Source organism: Mandrillus leucophaeus, unplaced genomic scaffold (genome assembly GCF_000951045.1).
Source record: "Mandrillus leucophaeus isolate KB7577 unplaced genomic scaffold, Mleu.le_1.0 Scaffold523, whole genome shotgun sequence".
Taxonomy (NCBI): Eukaryota; Metazoa; Chordata; class Mammalia; order Primates; family Cercopithecidae; genus Mandrillus; species Mandrillus leucophaeus.
The window spans coordinates 935,375-955,763 of NW_012105620.1; the positions used below are offsets into that span (position 1 = coordinate 935,375).

A 20,389-nucleotide genomic window follows, 5' to 3' on the forward strand; every position below is an offset into this window, starting at 1 on the left:
GATTTCTTTTAGGAATATATCCCAGTTCAGACTGGAGCAAATGCTGATTTAAATCCATTTTACCAGAAGTACAGCAGCCGCACTCAGCATGCTATTCTATACATGAATCCTCATAAAATCAACCTGGATCTCATTTTGGAACTTCTTGCATACTTAGGTATATTTCTGTTTCTAATGGGTCTCCATTTTATTTGATAAAACATTTCTACTATCTTGAGATGTTTTGTTAATATTTTATATGCTGTTCCTTTTATCTTCTTATTTTGAATATTGTATCTTTTTAAAATTTCAGATAAAAGTCCCCAGTTCAGAAATATTGAAGGAGCAGTATTGATCTTTTTACCAGGTCTTGCTCATATTCAGCAGTTGTATGATCTTCTATCAAATGATAGAAGATTTTATTCTGAACGGTAACTACACATCTTCATTATATTCCTGGTTGTTTTAAAATAGGAAAATATTTGGTACATTAAAACCCTTGATCAGAGTTTTCAAAGTTTTTTCACCAAAGGTTAAAATTGCCCATGGGGAAGTAAGATTTTTTTGTTTAAACATTTCCATTTTAACATGTTATCTACTAAAAATTTTTAGGTACTATATTCTGCATTTGTTCCATTTTATTTTATTTTTGAGACAGATTCTATCTCTGTTGCCTAGGCTGTAGTGTAGTGGCGTGATTGCGCCTTCAGCCTCAAACTCCTGGGCTCAAGCAGTCCTACCAGCTCAGCCTCCTGAGCAGCTGGGACCACAGGCGTGCACCACTACGCCCAGCTAATTAAAAATTTTTTTTTCATAGAGACAGGGTCTCCCTCTGTTGCCCAGGCTGGCCTCAAACTCCTGGGCTCAAACGAACTTCTCACCTTGGCCTACCAAAGTGCTGGGATTACAGGTGTGAGCCACTGCCTATAGCCTTCATCTTCTTTTTTTTTTTTTTTTTTAAGGCAGAGTCTTGCTCTGTTGGCCAGGCTGGAGTCCAGTGGCACAATCTCAGCTTACTGTAACCTCTACCTCCAGGTTCAAGTGATTCTCCTGCCTCAGCCTCCCCAAGTAGCTGGGACTACAGGTGCATGCTACCACGCCCAGCTAATTTTTATATTTTTAATAGAGATGGGGTTTCACCATGTTGACCAGGCTGGTCTCAAACTCCTGACCTTAGATGATCCACCCATCTCAGCCTCCCAAAGTGCTGGGATTACAGGCATGAGCCACCGCACTCGGCCAGGCTTCATCTTCTTAATAAGATTAAGCAGAGGGAATCCTGTGGTTTAAAAGTAAGATGGTGACTCCTGCCAACCTGCTAAATCGTGCAAAACTCCAACCAAACTGCAGTTTATCAGCCATATATATTTAATCAGCTGTTTACTATATGTTTCAATAGAGTTTATTACTACAGTAATAAACCATATAAGCCACTTCAACATTAGAAAGAACATTAAAAAAATTTAATCCTGTTTGCATAGTTTGTTTATATTCTCTGTGATGCGTGTATATGAGGTTTCATTGTACAATTCTGTAAACACTTGTGTATGTTTAAATTTTTTCATAGTAAAAAATCTTAAAGTTGCTTGCTATATGCAAATAAATTTTGTTGTTCTTTGCAGTGTCTTCTAAAGAGAAACCCTTGCTAAGAACTATGATTTTAACTTTCAGATATAAAGTGATAGCTCTGCATTCTATTCTTTCAACCCAAGATCAAGCTGCAGCATTCACACTTCCTCCTCCAGGAGTCAGGAAGGTAAAATTTAGTACAGCAAATTTATATGTGATACACCTGAGAGTATTTTATGAATGCAGTATAACTTTTTATCATCAAAGACAGTTGTTAACATTAAGTGCTTGATGTGCACTGCCAACTCCAGGTGTTCTGCGCCTTACCATCATCAGAAGTGAACCCAATGTTACAATTCAAGCATTTGTATGTTTACATTATGTGCTATTTAAGGGAGAAGACTTCATTGAGAGAGTGCTAGTTGAAAAATATGGTATGGATGTTGCCTGTTGAGGGAAAAAAGTCACAACTTTTTCCCGAGAAGGCATCACAAAGGAGATTGGATATTAGGCATCACAAAGGAGACTGAATATTTAAATCCTGGGAGTATTCTTGTTGTTCTCTAGGCAGATCCTCTCTGATGATTTTTCCTGTACATAAACCATTAGGTAGGTCACAAAGCTAATAAGTAACAGAGCCAGGACAACAACCTAGTTCTTCTCATTAATGTGATTTTTTTTTCCCTAATAATAGTGAAGGGCTGTGCTTAGCTGTCTTCAATCTCTACCCAGTTTCCCATTCTACTTATGTTTTTTTTGTTTTGAGACGGAGTTTCAAAACAACACTCCAGCCTTGTTGCCCAGGCTGGAGTGCAATGGCACAATCTCAGCTCACTGCAACCTCCTCCTCCCGGGTTCAAGTGATTCTCCTGCCTCAGCCTCCTGAGTAGCTGGGATTACAGGCACCTGCCACCAAGCCTGGCTAATTTTTCTATTTTTAGTAGAGACAGGGTTTTGCCAGGTTGGCCAGGCTGGTCTCAAACTCCTGACCACAGGTGATCCTCCCGCCTTGGCCTCCCAAAGTACTGGGATTACAGGTGTGAGGCACTGCGCCCAGCCCTACTTATGTCGTTTTTAAGATGATTGACTAGAATTAGGGGAGTGGTATTTTTGTTGGACTAAAAAATCTGTATTTTAGATTTAGTCTAATTAGTAAGCTAAGCTGACAAAACTAGAGTAAATTAAAATTACATAGTAATAGCAAATAGATTGTAAATTTTTGTGACTGAAATTGAAACTCAGTTTTTAAATTTCATCAGCTCAAACTAATATAAATAATGATATATTAATGAAAGTAGTCTAAATGTTTTAAGCTTTTTGTTTTTTTTCAGATTGTTTTAGCAACAAATATTGCAGAGACGGGTATCACTATTCCAGATGTTGTATTTGTAATTGATACTGGAAGAACAAAAGAAAATAAGTAAGTTTAAATTTCCCAAATCAAAACATTTTTAACCTGGAAAGAGGCTGAGGCTCTTGAATTCTTGGGAGAAATCCTAAAATTATATAGCGAAAATCCTAAATGTCCTAGTTCTGTCCAAAGCAAAAGCCTTAGAGAAACTGTAAGAAACTTTAAAATATCTGAAAGTAAATGTCAGAATTTCATGTCATGGGTTTTCCCATAAGTAATGCCAGTATAGTGCGACTTTTAAAAAGTACTGAGAAAAATTTTTAAAACATAAATTTTTATAGATTTTTTATTTGTAAAATAAATTGTTTAACAAAAAACATTCTTTGTGTAATTTGGAAAAGAAACATGGCTTTTGGAGTAAGAGCTGAATTTAAATCCCTTGAGCAAGTAACGTAACATATAACCTCTCTAATCATCAGTTTCCTCATTTGCAAATGGGTAAAATGAAAAATTTTTATTTTATTTTATTTTTTGAGATGGAGTCTTGCTCTGACACCCAGGCTGGAGTGCAGTGGCACAATCTCACTGCAGCCTCCACCTCCCTGTTTCAAGCAGTTCCCATCTCTGCCTTCTGAGTAGCTGGGATTACAGGCGCATGCCACCATACTCGGCTAATTTTTTTGTATTTTTAGTAGAGACAGGGTTTCACCATGTTGGCCAGGCTGGTCTTGAACTCCTGACCTCAGGCAGTCTGCCCGCCTCGGCCTCCCAAACTGCTGGTATTACAGGCGTGAGCCACCTCACCCAGTCAAAATGAAAATTTCATAACTGAAAGTGCCTAGTTCAGTAACTGGAACCTAATAGGTTACTGTAACTGAATCGTCAACAAAAAGATTACTACTGTATAAATAATGTTTATATTGCATAAATAGGACAGACCACCTTTAGTAGTCTACTGTAACCTAGATACACTATCCCCTGTTTTAGGAAACCATAGCAATATTTGCAAGAGAGTACTGCTATTCAATAAAAAGTAGATTCTTGATTCTTTGAATTGTACCTCTAGAGAAAATGTTTTCAGGGTTTAACTGTATCGTGAACAGTGTGTTGAATTGTAATGTTCACAGTAACACTTCTCAAAATATGTCAAAGAATTCTCGTTCCTTAATTAATAGATATTCTACTAAATTTTAAAAAGATTCTATGATTAGGTTAGTATGAGAAGGGATAAGTTAAAGAAGTTTTTTTTCTTTTGCCAGACTTTTAATTTGTAGTGTATTTAGTATGCAATGTTTACTAAATTATTTAAATATGAAGCATAATTTGAGAATTATTGGTCCAAATAATGGACTTTTTAAGCTTATATTTAACTTAGTTGTAACAGTCAAATCCAGCTTTTTCCAATTTTGACTTAAGTCAATTATCTGCATATTCTCTCCTAAAACATTTCTTCAGGTACCATGAAAGCAGTCAGATGAGTTCTTTGGTCGAGACGTTTGTCAGTAAAGCCAGTGCTTTGCAGCGCCAGGGAAGAGCTGGGCGGGTCAGAGATGGCTTCTGTTTCCGAATGTACACAAGAGAAAGGTATGGCATAGCACTGGAAATGTAAAACACATAAACCAGTACTGTGTGACATTTCTGATAATATGTATTTAGTATTTCTTTATTTTTCAGATTTGAAGGCTTTATGGAGTATTCTGTTCCTGAAATCTTACGTGTACCTTTGGAGGAATTATGCCTTCATATTATGGTAATCTCAAGGGAACTCAGATGAATTTTGTCCTTCACCCCTTTCTAGAAAAGAAAAAAATGAACACCTAAACTTACCTTATATTGCTTTAGATTTTCAACTTTTTTACTCTTATTTAATATATGCCCTTATCCATCTTATTATAAGTAAATCCACTGTGTTTTGGTTTTGCCAGACACTTACACTTTACAGATTATCAGCCTCATAACCTAGACTAGTAGTTCTCAACTGGGGGCACTGTTGCCTACCAGGGGACATTGGGCAACGTCAGGAGATATTTTTGGTTGTCATAATTGGACAGGGAGGGTAAATGGTATCTAGTAGGTAGAGATCTGGGATGCTCCTAAACATCTGACAGTTTACAGGGCAGCTCCCTAAAACAAAGAATTATCCAGCCCAAAATATCAGTAGTACTGAGATCAAGAAACCCTGACCTAAACAAAGGTCTTCTTTGACTGAAAGATCTATAATATCCTTCAGTTCTTAGATTTTTGACTCTATCAAAATCTGGAATTAAGAAACTAAAAATGTGGAGTGGAAAATCTAATCCTTATTCCCTCCCCACCCCCACACACACAAACGCTTATATACTCTTCCCCCCAACTCCTCTGCCCCTATTATAAAAAAAAAATAACAGGATAGCCCTACTTACACATTTTACCCTCTTTGCTCAAAATTTTACTGAAGTCAAATTTAGTTCCAGTACCATCTCATTGGGTAGTGTTAATTCTTTGATTTCATACCAATTTTATTACTTTTTTAATCTGCAGAAATGTAATCTTGGTTCTCCTGAAGATTTCCTCTCCAAAGCCTTAGATACTCCTCAGCTCCAAGTGATCAGCAATGCAATGAATTTGCTCCGAAAAATTGGAGCTTGTGAATTAAATGACCCTAAACTGACTCCGTTGGGCCAACACCTTGCAGCTTTACCTGTGAATGTCAAGATTGGCAAGATGCTTATTTTTGGTGCCATATTTGGCTGCCTTGACCCAGTGGTAAGTCAAACAGTGCTGCTGCTTCTTCACTTTAAATATCCTTTGACCAGGAAATTACAAGTTTGGAAACAATTGTTAATTAAAATTTTTTTTTTTTTTTTTTTTTTTGAAACGGAGTCTCGCTCTGTCACCCAGGCTGGAGTGCAGTGCCCAGATCTCAGCTCACTGCAAGCTCCGCCTCCCGGGTTTAGCCATTCTCCTGGCTCAGCCTCCCCAGTAGCTGGGACTACAGGCGCCCGCCACTTCGCCCAGCTAGTTTTTTGTATTTTTTAGTAGAGACGGGGTTTCACCGTGTTAGCCAGGATGGTCTCGATCTCCTGACCTCATGATCCGCCCGTCTCGGCCTCCCAAAGTGCTGGGATTACAGACTTGAGCCACCGCGCCCGGCCAAAAATTTTTTTTAACTAAATAGAATGTCTGTACTAACAATAAAACCGAGAGGGCCTGAATGCTGATAAGAATTTTTTTTTTTTTTTTTGAGACAGGGTCTGGCACTGTCGCCCAGGCTGGAGAGCAGTGGTGCAATCTAGGCTGACTGCAATCTCCGCCTCCGGGGTTCAAGCAATTCATGCCTCAGCCTCCCAAGTAGCTGGGATTACAGGCACGTGCCACCACACCTGGCTAATTTTTGTACTTTTAGTGGAGATGGGGTTTCATCATGTTGGCCAGGTTTATATTAATATAAGAATATTTTAATATAATATTTAAGTTTTTATATTTATATACTTGAAAATCTGTTCATCCATTTACTTAAGTGTACTGTAGGTACTATTTTGTGAGTGATTTTGACTTGTCTAAACTTTTGTTTTCAACCTGCTTGAAATATTTAATGGAATATGTAGTGGATGATTCTTAGGAAGCTTTGAACACTAGCGACTGAAAGGTAAAATTAAAAACTTTTTTTCTTTCCTTTTTTGGGCTCTCTCTTTGAGCCAGTAATTAGCAGAGTTCTCTTTTCTCAAATTATCTCAGAATTAACAAATTCAAATCTGTCTGAGTCTCTGGACGCATATGCTTACTGTGCCATTCCAACTTTCCAACTTTATCAAGCTATGGCCCTTTCTGGGATTACCAATAAAGGCTATTTAAAAACAGAATGGAAGCCTGGGCAACATAGTGAGACTCTGATTCTGCAAAAAAAATTAAGATTAAAAAAATTGGCCAGGCATGGTGGTGTACCCCTGTAGACCCAGCTATTCAGGAGGCTGAGGTGGGAGGATTGCTAGAGCCCCGGAGTAGGAGGGGGCAGTGAGCTGTGATTGGGCCACTGCACCCCAGGCTGGGCAACAGAACAAGACCCTGTGTGTAAAAAAATCCAGAAATAAAAACAAAATGAAGAAAATGTGACTTATTACTGTAGTCTCTCTCTGTTTAGTATTCGAAATAGATATTCACCAGAATTTTGTGAAGTTCAAAAAAAACCTCTTCCGTGATAGTTGATCTGAAAACCTACAACAACAAATGGATTGTTATGTCCAAATTATTTTTAAAGATCATGGCAGACTAAGAGTGGAAATTTGGCAGTCTTGGAGACAAGATAACTGAGTTAGGATTCCCAGATTGCCTCTAACTGTATGACAGACTGTAAATCATTTATATAAATGTTCAGTTTTTTTTCTCTGATTGTGGTGATAATTGCCTCCTTACCTCACAGAAAGGGTATAAAAGTAAAGGGATGTATTTTTGAAATTCCTTAAAATGGAACAAAAAATAACTTTAAAATGAAAATAAAAATTAGCTATAGTAGAACATAATAAAAGTATTGAAAATAAACAGGCAACTTAAAGGGTGATTGTTTTATGATTTGCTTTCTTTTATAAGTTAACTTTCACTGTATAGCTCTTTAATGATAAATTGTTTTGTCATTTATGGATAGGCAACACTAGCTGCAGTTATGACAGAGAAGTCTCCTTTTACCACACCAATTGGTCGAAAAGATGAAGCAGATCTTGCAAAATCAGCTTTGGCCATGGCGGATTCAGACCACCTGACAATCTACAATGCTTATCTAGGGTAAAAACATAATCTGGCCGTTATCAATAAGCCAATTACGTGAGGTTATTTACTTAAAAAAAATTACCTTTGACTCATTAAAATTGTACATCTGAGGTTTAAATTTATTTTTAGTTATTTCATCTGTCAACGTATAATTATGTTAGAGAGTCATGTGTTTTATAATCCTTCTTAAAACTTAAGAATAATATATTTGGTATTATATGTATATTAACTCATTTAAAGTAACTTAATAATTTACTGTTAAACATAAACAGAAAATATCTGTTAATATTGTTAACATATCTGTTAATAAGTTAATATTCTTATATACAATTGGTAGCTGCTACAAGCAAGATCCCTCCCCTTTTTAAATTATAATTTAATTAAATCTTACTTTGGTTATTAGCTCTGAAAAAGAGTTTGGAAAGAGAACATGGTGACCTTTATTCATTAATTGACATTTTATGTATCTAGATGGAAGAAAGCACGACAAGAAGGAGGTTATCGTTCTGAAATCACATATTGCCGGAGGAACTTCCTCAATAGAACATCACTGTTAACCCTAGAGGTAATTCTTAATATGGATCTTTCACTCAGAGTCATGGGTAACTATAAGTTTATTTTGGAAAAAAGAATGCCTAGGAAAATACTTGTCACATAGTAAGGACTTAATAAAACATTTGTTAATTAGTACATGTGTGATTGTACTTGACTTCTTTCTTCCAGCAAGTAACTTGTATGTATTACACAGTGATTTAAAATAGTATTTAATAATCATAGTATGGCTGGGCGCAGTGGCTCACACCTGTAATCCCAGCACTTTGGGAGGCCGAGGCAGGCATATCACGAGGTCAGGAGATTGAGACCATCCTGGCTAACACGGTGAAACCCCGTCTCTACTAAAATTACAAAAAAAAAAAAAAAAAATTGGCATGGTGGCAGGCACCTGTAGTCCCAGCTACTCAGGAGGCTGAGGCAGGAGAATGGGATGAACCGGGAGGCGGAGCTTGCAGTGAGCCCAGATCGCACCACTGCACTCTAGCCTGGGTGACAGAGCGAGATTCTGTCTCAAAAAAAAAACAATAATAATAATAATCATAGTATGTTCAAGAAATGATCAAAAAGACTGGCTCATGCCTGTAATCCCAGTGCTTTGGGAGGCTGAAGCAGGAAGATGGCTTCAGGCCAGGAGTTTGAGACCAGCCTGAGCAACATAGTGAGAATGTGTCTCTACCAAAAATAAAAAAATGAAATGGGCATGGTAGCACATGCCTGTAGTCCCAGCTACTCAGGAGGCTGAGGTGGGAGGATTGCTTGAGCCCAGGAGTTCAAGGTTGCAGTGAGTTACAATTGTACCACTGTACCCTGAGTAACAGAGTGAGACCCTATCTCTTTTAAAAAAGAAAAGAAAAGATGCAACACGATTTCATAAACACTATCTTGGGAATTAGAAGTCTCAGTTTTTCACTTAAAAAAAAAAAAAAAAACATGGGCTGGGCGTGGTAGCTCACACCTGTAATCCCAGCACTTTGGGAGGTGGAGGTGGGTGAATCACCTGAGATTGGGAGTTCGAAACCAGCCTGACCAGCATGGAGTAACCCTGTCTCTACTAAAAATACAAAATTAGCCAGGTGTGGTGGCGCATGCCTGTAATCCCAGTACTCGGGAGGCTGAGGCACAAGAATCACTGGAACCAAGGAGATGGAGGTTGCAGTGATCCAAGATCGCACCATTGCACTCCAGCCTGGGCAACAAGAGCAAAACTCTGTCTGAAAAACAAAAACAAAAAACACAAGGACTGGGCACAGTGGCTCATGCCTGTAATCCAGCACTTTGGGAGGCCGAGGGGGGTGGATCATGAGGTCAGGAGTTCAAGACCAGCCTGGCCAAGATGGTGAAACCCCATCTCTATTACAAATACAAAAATTAGCCAGGTGTGCTTGTGGGTGCCTGTAATCCCAGATACTTGGGAGGCTGAGGCAGAGAATTGCTTGCACCCAGGAGGCAGAGGTTGCAATGAGCCGAGATCGTGCCACTGCACTCCAATCTGGGCGGCAGAGCGAGACTCCGTCTCAAAAAAAAGAAAAGGAAAAAAAACACACGCAAGTTGAAAGGAGATTAATCTATATTTCTTCTCAACTCTGAAATGTGGTTATTTTTCTTTAATTACGGAAAATTTCAAACATACATCAAATTGTATGGACATAATGAACTTTCATATACCCATTTCCCACTTTCATAATTATCAACCTGTGGTCAATATACTTGTACTCCTTTTATTCTACTATCTGCCCTCTAGATTTTGAAGCATATCCAAGGTATCAGATTTTTTTTAAACATTATCACACCTAAAAATACCCAATTCCTTAATACCATCAGATATACAGACAGTGTTTAAATATCCTCAGTTACCTCATTACTGGCTTTTTTTTTACAGCTAGTTCAAAGGATGATCCAAACAAGGCCCACACTTTAAATTTGGTTGATATGTTTTTTAATAAAGTCTCTTAACCTATCGTCACCCCTTTCTCAGTTTTTTCCTATTTGCCATTTATTTTTTGAAGAAACCAGATACATTGTCCTGTAGAGTGTCCTGCATTCTGGATATGGCTGATTGTATCCTTGTGGTATTATTTAACATACTCTTCTGTGTCCTGTATTTCCTATAAATGGGTGTTGAGAGTTTAATCCAATTCAGGTTCATCTTTGTTTTTTTTTCTTTTTTCTTTTTTTCGGAGCCATCTCCTTTTTGGTAACATTAAGATATATCAATGGGGCCAGCTAGATTCATCCATTACAAAATTCCCCACTGGCTTTTCATGTAAGGCTTTTAGCAGCCATTGATAAGACTCAGACCTATTGTTTCATTAGGGTCTGGATAAGGCTGATTATATCCTTGTGGTATTATTTAACATATTCTTCTGTGTCCTGTATTTCCTATAAATGGGTGTTATATCGAGAGAATTTAATCCAATTCAAGTTCATCTTTTTTTTTTTCTTTTTTCTTTTTTTTCGGAGTCATCTCCCTTTTCGTAACATTAAGATATATCAATGGAGCCAGCAAGATTCATCCATTACAAAATTCCCCACTGGCTTTTCATGCAATGCTTTTAGAAGCCATTGATAACACTCAGACCTATTGTTTCATTAGGGTTGCAAATGATGGTATTATAGTTCTACTTGTTAGCTAGAATTATTTCATAAAGAACTACTTTTTCCTTATTAATATTTGAATACCCTGAGGTACAGTTTATACAAGAAAATTAGGATAAATGCTTGTTTCCTTTTACCTAGCAGTTTTCATAATGAGTTGATTCCTAAGCATCTCCACAAGTAATCAGTGAATCTTGTTTTTTTAAAAAATTGTTACGAACTTATTGATTTAAATATATTTGATGTGTTTCAGTTCTCTACAGTTAATTTTTTAATACTCAAATTGTCCCCTCTTTAGGAAGTGAGAGCCCCTTTGGGTTGGCTGCTGAGTCCTTTTCATATAATCTTAGCAATCTTTGATGGCTCCCTTGCTTTTGGTATGGAAAGCTTCTCTAGTGTATTTTACGCTCCAGGCTTGGAATCAGTCGTGTTTCCAAAGAGCCCTGATCCTCTTCGTGAAATTCTATTATATGTCCCTAAATATTGGCCAGCTATTTAGCTACAGCCTGGGATGGCTAGTTATGAAAAGGCATTCAAAGCATCATACTTAGTGACTGGTTGTGATCAACTTTATCAGTCTGTTCTTAGGAAGGGAAACCGATGGTTTAGCCTATTAGGTTGCTATTCAGGAACAAATTTATTTCTGGGAGGAGAGAGAGTAGAAGTGTAGTCAAAATGTAAAGACAGGTGAATGTGAAAAGCAGGGCTCCCCCACAAATACTGTCTTTTTATTTTTATTGATACGTATGTAAAAGGAAATAATGTTTAATACAGATAGGCTATAAAAGTTTTTGTTTTTGTTTTTGTTTTTTTTAAATAGATGGGGTCTTGCTGTGTTGACCAGGCTGGTTTTGAATTCCTGGTCTCAAGCGATCCTCCCATCTCAGCCTCCCAAAGTGCTAGGAAGGATTACAGGTGTGAGCCACCTCGCTTGGCCCAGATATGCTATAAAAGTATTCAGACAATAATGTATCTCTCACATAATCCCCCTATTCTATACTCATATTTTAAAAAGTAAAGGTTTTTTCCCATATCTGACACACTGTTTTTTGTGATTAAAAAAAAAAACTGCTAGGATGACAGCAGAGACTTCTCTAAATGGAATGAACTTTGTCCTTCTCGAAGCACATGAAGCACATGAAGAGCTAAATTGAAGAAATAGCCCCCTCTGGGCCACCTGACTGGGAACATGTAGAAATCCCAATCAGTTAGCCCAGAGGGGGCTATTTCTTCAATTTAGCCCCTTTTCCTTTATCTCCTCTCTACTTCTCCCGACCTTCAAATTGCTTTCCATCCCCTTTCTTCTGTGAGCCTTTTCTTCACCTCCCTGGGACTACAAAGTTTTAGATGTCTTCACTAACCCTGTGGTGTTATGGCAGCTGTCTGTTTGGTCTTTTCTCCCCAAGAATTAAAGTCCCTTAAGCCCCAAACTTAAAACATAAAGGATATCCTAAAGGTAAACATCACCTTTTAATTGCTTGTATCCTGTGTACTTTGAAAAACTGCCCATCCTTCCTGTGCTAGTTTTGCTGATCAGCACATATTAAAGGTAGAAAAATATTTTAGGCAACAATTTTAGATTAAATGAAGTTGCCATTAATAAACTTTTTCAAAGTTCTTTGAGAAATTAAGATAGATTTCCGGAAACAAATGAAGTACTTGCAATCTAGAATCAAGATTTCTGTCAGTTCTTTCTCAATGCTGACCATCCTCATTAAGTAAAAATCTCCAGAGAAAAAGGAGAGCTACTATGGAAGTAAATGTAGCGAATGAAAATGTGTTTAGACACATTTTTCTTGCTCTCAAATTTTATACGTTTTTATGTTTTGAGACATCTGAAGTCTTAGGGTGAAGAGAATAGCTGTTTCTAGTTGACTTTCCAGTATCTTTTTTTCTTCCTTAAGGTAATTTGGGCTATAGTTAGCTAAATAATCATTAGCATCCTGTCAATTTTTATAGGAAGCAGTAATATAAATTACAATGTTATTTGGAAATTTCTCTAATCAATTTGATTATTTCTGTTTTTAACATAAACCAATCTAGGCTGTAAAGCAGGAGTTAATAAAGTTGGTTAAGGCAGCAGGATTTTCATCTTCCACAACTTCTACCAGCTGGGAAGGAAACAGAGCCTCACAGACCCTCTCATTCCAAGAAATTGCCCTTCTTAAAGCTGTACTGGTGGCTGGACTGTATGACAATGTGGGGAAGATAATCTATACAAAGTCAGTGGATGTTACAGAAAAATTGGCTTGCATTGTGGAGACGGCCCAAGGCAAAGCACAAGTACACCCATCCTCAGTAAATAGAGATTTGCAAACTCATGGATGGCTCTTATACCAGGAGAAGGTGAAGTACTCATTCCTAAATTCCAGTATTCAGAGCATTATTCTACAAGTCATTCATAACAAGTTAGGATGCCCTAACAGGTATTTTATTTGGTTCTCAAATTGAGCTATTCATTTTTGTTAATATTTGAAATCAAGATGCACATAGCTTTTCAAACAAAAGAATGCTTATTTTCTCTTCAAAAAAAAATTAGTAAGGTTTCTACTCTGCCCATCATCTTTTCTACTTGGAATAAAGACAGTAATAGCAAATTGATGTTGGTTGATAATGTGTCAATCTCCTGAGTATTTCATGAAAAGGTGCTGTCTCAGAAGGGGATAAAAGACAAGTTGTATGTGCTGCTTCCAAATAAGGGGAATATTGAATGGTGTAGTAGAACTGTGGATGATTTGCAACAGTTTCGGTCAAGTATCACCTAAGATAATTTAATAACAAATATTTATAGATTACAACAAAAACAACCTTTTAAATTGGAGCTGCATGACCACTCCATTTTCTTATTTTTTAACATATGGTGAAGGTTAAGATGGCATTTTCTCTTCATATTTTGGGTTTTTGTTACCTGTCTCATTTATACATTTTTAAGGCAGTATGAGAAGAAAAGAGAACATAAAAAATTGAAACATAATTCTTCTCCCTTTACAAAGAGTGCCTCCGTTTTGTTTCTTGACCTTTAAAATAACAAAGATCCATAATTTCAAGCACTGGCTTGAATAACTCTCAACATTTATCAAACTTAAATGTAAAACATGAGAAATTACTGATTGACGCCCGTAGCTGAATATTGGTCTAGAAACCAGAAACTGAAAGTTAATCATCATTTTAACATTAATTATTTAATATCATTAGCATTATAAAATTGCTTGTAACTAGTTTCCTTTATGTTCAACGTCTAACTCAGCCTTAGCAATAATATTTACAATGCCTTTTTATAGTATAAATGCACAGGTGGTAATAGTAATTACTATAAAATTGATAAATTATGCACATAATGAAAATGTAGCTTTACAGATACTCTTGGCTTAAAATGTAGAATAATAAATTGTAGAAAAATGCTTACTTGAAAAAGATAAATGACTTCCTTCTATTTTTATATTTTGAAATTATTTCCCCTCCTTTTTCCCATGTAGATAAGGTATGCCAGAGTGTATTTGAGAGAAACTACCCTAATAACCCCTTTTCCAGTTTTACTTTTTGGTGGTGATATAGAAGTTCAACACCGAGAACGTCTTCTTTCTATTGATGGCTGGATCTATTTTCAGGTACATAGTACAACTGATTTTATTGATTATTAAAAATGTTCAACTTCAGTACCATTGAAGTACATTTTTTTAATTTTATTGGAGTCTGCATAATGTCTTCTTATAATATGAGTTAAGTAGAATTGCTTATTTTATCTTGCCTCTGTGGTTTTAAATCTGTTAAATTTGAAAATCAAATTATATTGGTATGACAAATTCTATTTATTATTAATAACAATCCTAGCTTTCTATGTTGGGTACTTCAATAGTTAACTTTATATGGATTTTCCCAAATTAATAGCCTAACAGCCTTGTTAGGTAATTTCTATAGTTTCTTTTATATAGATAGAGACACTTAAACACAGTGAGAAATTAAATAATTTTCCCAAGATTTACATGGATTATTACTGAAAGAGCAAGATTCAAATCTAGGACTATTTGATTCCCAAATTTATTCTCATTCCACTACATTGTGGAATAAAAAGGAATAAAAAGATCAAACAGATTTATAGTTTATTTCATACTGTTGAATTCTTCTCTGGAAAAATCAGACCAACCTATGCTTATTTCTAACAATAAGTTTATCTGTTTCTCTGTACTCCCATCAAGATTGACCAGCTTAAACTAAACAAACCTGTTACATTGTTAGGTTATTCTATGACAGCCGTTTGTCTAGGACTGGAGAGGTGAATTTTAAGTGCAGCTGTACAATTATATGCACTTTGTGCAAAGAAATTGGGGTGGTGAAAATGTTTTATAACTGGATTGTGATGGTTGCACAACTCTATTAATTTACTGAAAGCTATTGAAATTAGTGAAAATGAGTGAATTTTTAGGGTAAGTTATATCTCAATAAAGCTGTTTAAAATAATTTCCCACCCCAGGCCAGGTGCCGTGGCTCATGCCTGTAATCCCAGCACTTTGGGAGGCAGAGGCAGGTGGATCATGAGGTCAGGAGTTAGAGACCAGCCTGACCAACATGGTGAAACCCTGTCTCTACTACAAATACAAAAAATTAGCCAGTCATTATGGTGCGCACCTGTAATCCCAGCTACTTGGGAGGCTGAGGCAGGAGAATCGCTTGAACCTGGGAGGTGAAGGTTGCAGTGAGGCGAGATTGCGCCACTGCGCTTCAGCCTGGGCGACACAGACTCCATCTCAAAAAAAAAAAAAAAAAAAAAATCTCCCCAAAACTGTAGTCTTAACTTCCACAGAGTTGATATAAATAGAGAAGAAAACAATTATTGGAATAATAGTTGCCTTATTTTGGGAAGAGTTACCAGATTTAATAAGGAAATTGAGAGGTTTGCATGCCTAGCTAGCAGAAATAATTTGTATTTTTCCCACTGTGTTTTCCATTAAAAGCAAGACGTGCTAAGGCATTGTAATATATGCTTGCCTCGATTTACTTAAACACATTCACACTCCCCTGGATTGACTTTGTCCATTTTTTTCATCTCCTCTTAACAGGCCCCTGTAAAGATAGCTGTCATTTTCAAGCAGCTGAGAGTTCTCATTGATTCTGTTTTAAGAAAAAAGCTTGAAAATCCAAAGATGTCCCTTGAAAGTAAGTGTTTGCTTATAATGTAAGTGAAAGACAGTATACACAAAAGTGTATGTGTACCTATGTATGTATGTGTATACATAGGTACATATTTAATTATAATTGGTTTTGGAGATTATTTTCCCTTTTGGGTCTATAGGGTTTAAATTCTGCAGACATCAAGGACTGATAGAGGATGAGGCAGCTACACAGGGAATCACAACATTAAGCTACAGATACCACAGACATAGGCCTTGCCCTTAAAGCACACAACAATGAGCAAAACATGTATGTATGTATGTATGTATATACATAGGTACACATACCTATGTATTAATGTGTGGAAAAACTTTCTTAAGAGGACAGGCACGGTGGCTCACGCCCATAATCCCAGCACTTTTGAGAGGCCAAGGCAGGTGGATCACCTGAAGTCAGGAGTTTGAGACCAGCCTGGCCAACATGGTGAAACCCTGTCTCTACTAAAAATACAAAATTAGCCGGGTATGGTGGCGGGTGCCTGTAATCCCAGCTACTCGGGAGGCTGAGGCACAAGAATCACTTGAACCTGAGAGGCATAGGTTGCAGTGAGCACCAAGATCATGCCATTGCACTCCAGCCTGGGTGACAAGAGCGAAACTCCATCTCAAAAAAAGGAAAAAAAACTTTCTAAGAGAAAATCTGAAATATTCTAGAAATTATTTTTTTGTAACATTGGAGTATACTAAAGCATACTGAAGTTGTAAAAAATTCCATCTATTTTATGCCGAATTCCATCAAACTCAATTAGTGATTATTCACAACCTAATTATCCTCTTAAGGTTTAGTTTACTCCTGTCTCTTAAACTTCATTTCTAAACTTCTAGCCATTTCATAGAAAAAACGTTAATAAAACTGAGCATAGTAAACTTTGCTACTTATTAGCATTTTAGTAAACTGGTAACATAGCTACTATTTAAAAAAATAATAAGCCAAGCATGGTGTCATATGCCTGTAGTCCCAGCTACCCAGAAGGCTGAGGTGGGAAGATAGCTTGAGCTCAGGAGTTAAAGTCCAGCCTAGACAACATAGAGAGACTCTGTCTCTAAGAAATATATGTATGTATACACATACCCATATATGTATTTGTGTGTGTGTATATGATTTAGGGACTTTCTGTTAGGTTTGTTTCAGCATGATTTTTCCACCGTGTGTTTCTTTCAAATGCAGAGCTATTTCTCTGTATAAAATAAACACATTATCCTTCAACAGAAATCTGAAATGAGTCAGGCATGGTGACGCCTGCCTGTAATCCCACCACTTTGGGAGGCTGAGGCAGGAGGATCACTTGAAGACCAGCCTGGGTAACATAGGGAGATGTCATCTGTACAAACAATTTAAAAAAAAATTAGCCAGGCCTAGTGGCATGTACCTGTTGTCTCAGCTACTTGGGAGACTGAGGCGAGTATCTGCACTCCAGTCTGGGTGACAGAGCAAGACCCTGTATCAAAAAATAAGAGAGAGATCTGCAGTGGACACACCTGAGTTTGCAGTTTGCCCAGTGAAGTGTTTCTCAAACTTGCCAAATCATCAAAATCATCCTGGCAGTTGCAAAGAATACAAGGTCCAAAGACCTACCCTAGACATACTGATCTCTATGGGAGAGGTCTGTGGCTGTATTATTTTTAAAATCTTTTATTCTGTAACATTTCCCCTCTAAGGCTATCCCCTTTTTAAATGCAGTTAACTATTTTTAATAAACTGAGTTGTTTTTCTGGTAGCATGTCCCACATTTAATATTTGGTTAGTTACATACTCATGCTTTAACATGTTCCTGTATTTCCTATAAACTGGTAGTTATATTTGGAGGTATGATTAGAATAAGTTTTGAGAAAAATAATACTTTCTAGTTGGTGCTGTATTCTCCCCATTGCATCACATCAGGAAGCACTTAAATTTGGTTGTCCTTTTAATGTTAAGAATTGATCAGTGACTTCAGTATGATTGTACTGAACAAAGTATCCCCAGTTTATTCTCAAAATTATCCCCAGTTTATTCTCAAGTCAGGCAAGTTGGGGGAGCTCCTGATCTAGTTCTGCTACCCTGAAACCTCATACTCTTGTGGGTTTTTTGTATAACTAAATATGAATGCATAAGCATTAAAATGTATTAATTTTCCTATATTGCTGGAAGCAGATCAGGTCTTAACGTATTAAGACATATGGGCTCTTTTCTCAGGGGGCTTTGTGCATCACAACTTTGGCAATAAGAAAGAATTACATCTTATAAAGTATAGGTTGAACCTCAGCTTTTAATTAAGCAAAATGATTTTTGAAATGATATCAGTGTTCCGTTTGCCATAAGAGAGAGAGCAGAACTTACTGTTGTGTGTAGTGTATACCTTTGACTTGGGAGGAAGGAAGAAGTATGTTAGTGCTCTCTCTTGGGTTTATAACAAAAAGTTGGTAGAATGCCAAACATTTGAAAAAGAAGTAACTGAACTTACTCTCATACTTTCTTTTACTGTCTCTTCCTCAATTTAAAAGTCGTGGTTCTTGGAGCCAGGTATGGTGGCTTGCACCTGTAATCCCAGTTACTCAGAGGGCTGAGATGGGAAGATTGCTTGAGCCCAGGAGTTCAGAGCTGCAGTGAGCTATGATCACACCACTGCACTACAGCCTAGGCGAGAGTGAGACTCCATCTCTTAAAAAATAAAAAAGAAAAATGTTCTTTCTAGACCTGCCATTGTTCCAACTTCAAACAAATGACCTGTCTTTTTCCTCTCCCTCCCACTTTTTTGTTGTTGTTTTTAATGCCACTGTAACCATTGCAACCATTGAAAGCCACACCTTTTTCTGAGTATCTGATGTAAATGTAGAATTTCAGTTTTGCAGCCCTGATAATTGTAACTTTCTAAAGAGTGGTTATGAGGTCCTTAGGAAGTCACAATTTCAGAGTAACTATTAAGTAGAAGCAGTTGTTAACAAAACCCCTCTAGCAAATAACGCAGCCTTGGTTGCTCTGTTTGTCAAATTAATTGGTATTTGATTCCTTTGTTGTGTAGAGTGGTCTGTCACTTCCCCATTGACACCTCTCCAAGAGCACTTCCCTGTTAGAATTTTTTGTTTCCTTTGGACTAAACATGGAGAAACTGATAACAGTTATTTCTTCCTTCCTTGCTTATACTTTGGAAATTCTGCCATACTCTGAAGAACGCTGAATAGTCAGTAGAGCCTTCAGTATATTTCAGCCAAGTGAAAAAGTTGAGAAACTTACTTTCTTCAAGGAATTTTTATAGAATAAAATTTATAATTCCTTATAAAGAAGTAACAGTTCACGTCATATTATCTCTTTGGGGTTTAGCCTATACAAATGTTATCTTTTTTCAAAATGTTAACTTTTGTCAAAGTAGGTATGGCATAACCTACAGCAATAATTAAAATCTATGTGGGGCAAAAAATATTTATAGGCGTCTCTAGATTTATTACTGGTGTTAATTCTGTATTCTAATGTAAAAAATATTAGTGACGTATACTTCTTATTTACCTGTATATACATTGGAAAATCAGACAATGTTGCATTTATTCGTGGCATTTTTTTTTCTTCCACTCAGATGACAAGATTCTACAGATCATTACGGAATTGATAAAAACAGAGAATAATTGACGCTGAAATTCATGGTCAACTGCTTTAAAAATTAAGATGAAGATACAGTCATGAAATTATCTGAAAATGGATCATCACATTAAGTATTTCATTACTTAAAATGTTGGTACTAGCCATTAACTTAAAGGTGGTGGGGAAAAAAGCACATACTTTAAATATGTGTAATTTTCTAGTTCCTTTTTAATGATGATTATTCTGAATGTATTTGCCACTACATTTACAATAAATTCTTTGGTATCGTCCATGTTTTGCTCATCGTTGTGTGCTTGAAGGGCAAGGCCTATGTCTGTGGTATCTGTAGCTTAATGTTGTGATTCCCTGTGTGGCTGCCTCCTCATCTATCAGTCCTTGATGTCTGCAGAATTTAAACCCTATAGACCCAGAAGGGAAAATAATCTCCAAAATCAATTATAATTAAATTTCCATGAAAAGGAACAACTTCAGAAGTCAGTTATTTAGTATTTGATACTAAATTTCAAAACCTAAATAAGTGCACTATTAATAGATTCCACCTATTTCAGTAACATTCAGAAAGCATAAACATGTAGTTCTGGAGGACAGGCAGGATTGACTAATACTCCTGTCAGCCTTGCATTGTTTTTCTCAAGCTACAGCTGTGATATCCCTGCCCCGAACCTTTTTTGTACACATGATTGAACTGGTAAGGTCAGTAACTTTGAGATAGTGAAGTATGCTTAGATATTTTTCATTGGTCCTATTTGTTTTGCTTACTGACGATCTTTTGAAATTCCATTTTTATTACTTAGAGGGATTTCTCTTCATTTCTTATCAATAGATTGTTGATAAACTTCAAATATAGTCCCT

General features: G+C 36.8%; 1 protein-coding gene across 1 annotated transcript in view; it reads left to right on the plus strand.

Annotated features, from left to right (window-relative positions):
• DHX29 (DEAH (Asp-Glu-Ala-His) box polypeptide 29) overlaps window positions 1-19,802 on the plus strand; it is a 54,229-nt gene extending 34,427 nt beyond the window's left edge. Inside the window, exons 15-27 of the mRNA XM_011996757.1 lie at window positions 13-157; window positions 293-410; window positions 1,651-1,735; window positions 2,880-2,968; window positions 4,355-4,483; window positions 4,574-4,649; window positions 5,420-5,644; window positions 7,521-7,657; window positions 8,114-8,207; window positions 12,836-13,138; window positions 14,269-14,400; window positions 15,850-15,946; window positions 19,512-19,802. Coding sequence (XP_011852147.1) covers window positions 13-157; window positions 293-410; window positions 1,651-1,735; window positions 2,880-2,968; window positions 4,355-4,483; window positions 4,574-4,649; window positions 5,420-5,644; window positions 7,521-7,657; window positions 8,114-8,207; window positions 12,836-13,138; window positions 14,269-14,400; window positions 15,850-15,946; window positions 19,512-19,564 — 1,683 coding nt within the window. The 3' untranslated portion in view covers window positions 19,565-19,802. The remainder of the gene's footprint in view (window positions 1-12; window positions 158-292; window positions 411-1,650; window positions 1,736-2,879; window positions 2,969-4,354; window positions 4,484-4,573; window positions 4,650-5,419; window positions 5,645-7,520; window positions 7,658-8,113; window positions 8,208-12,835; window positions 13,139-14,268; window positions 14,401-15,849; window positions 15,947-19,511) is intronic.
• Window positions 19,803-20,389: the final 587 nt, after the last annotated feature.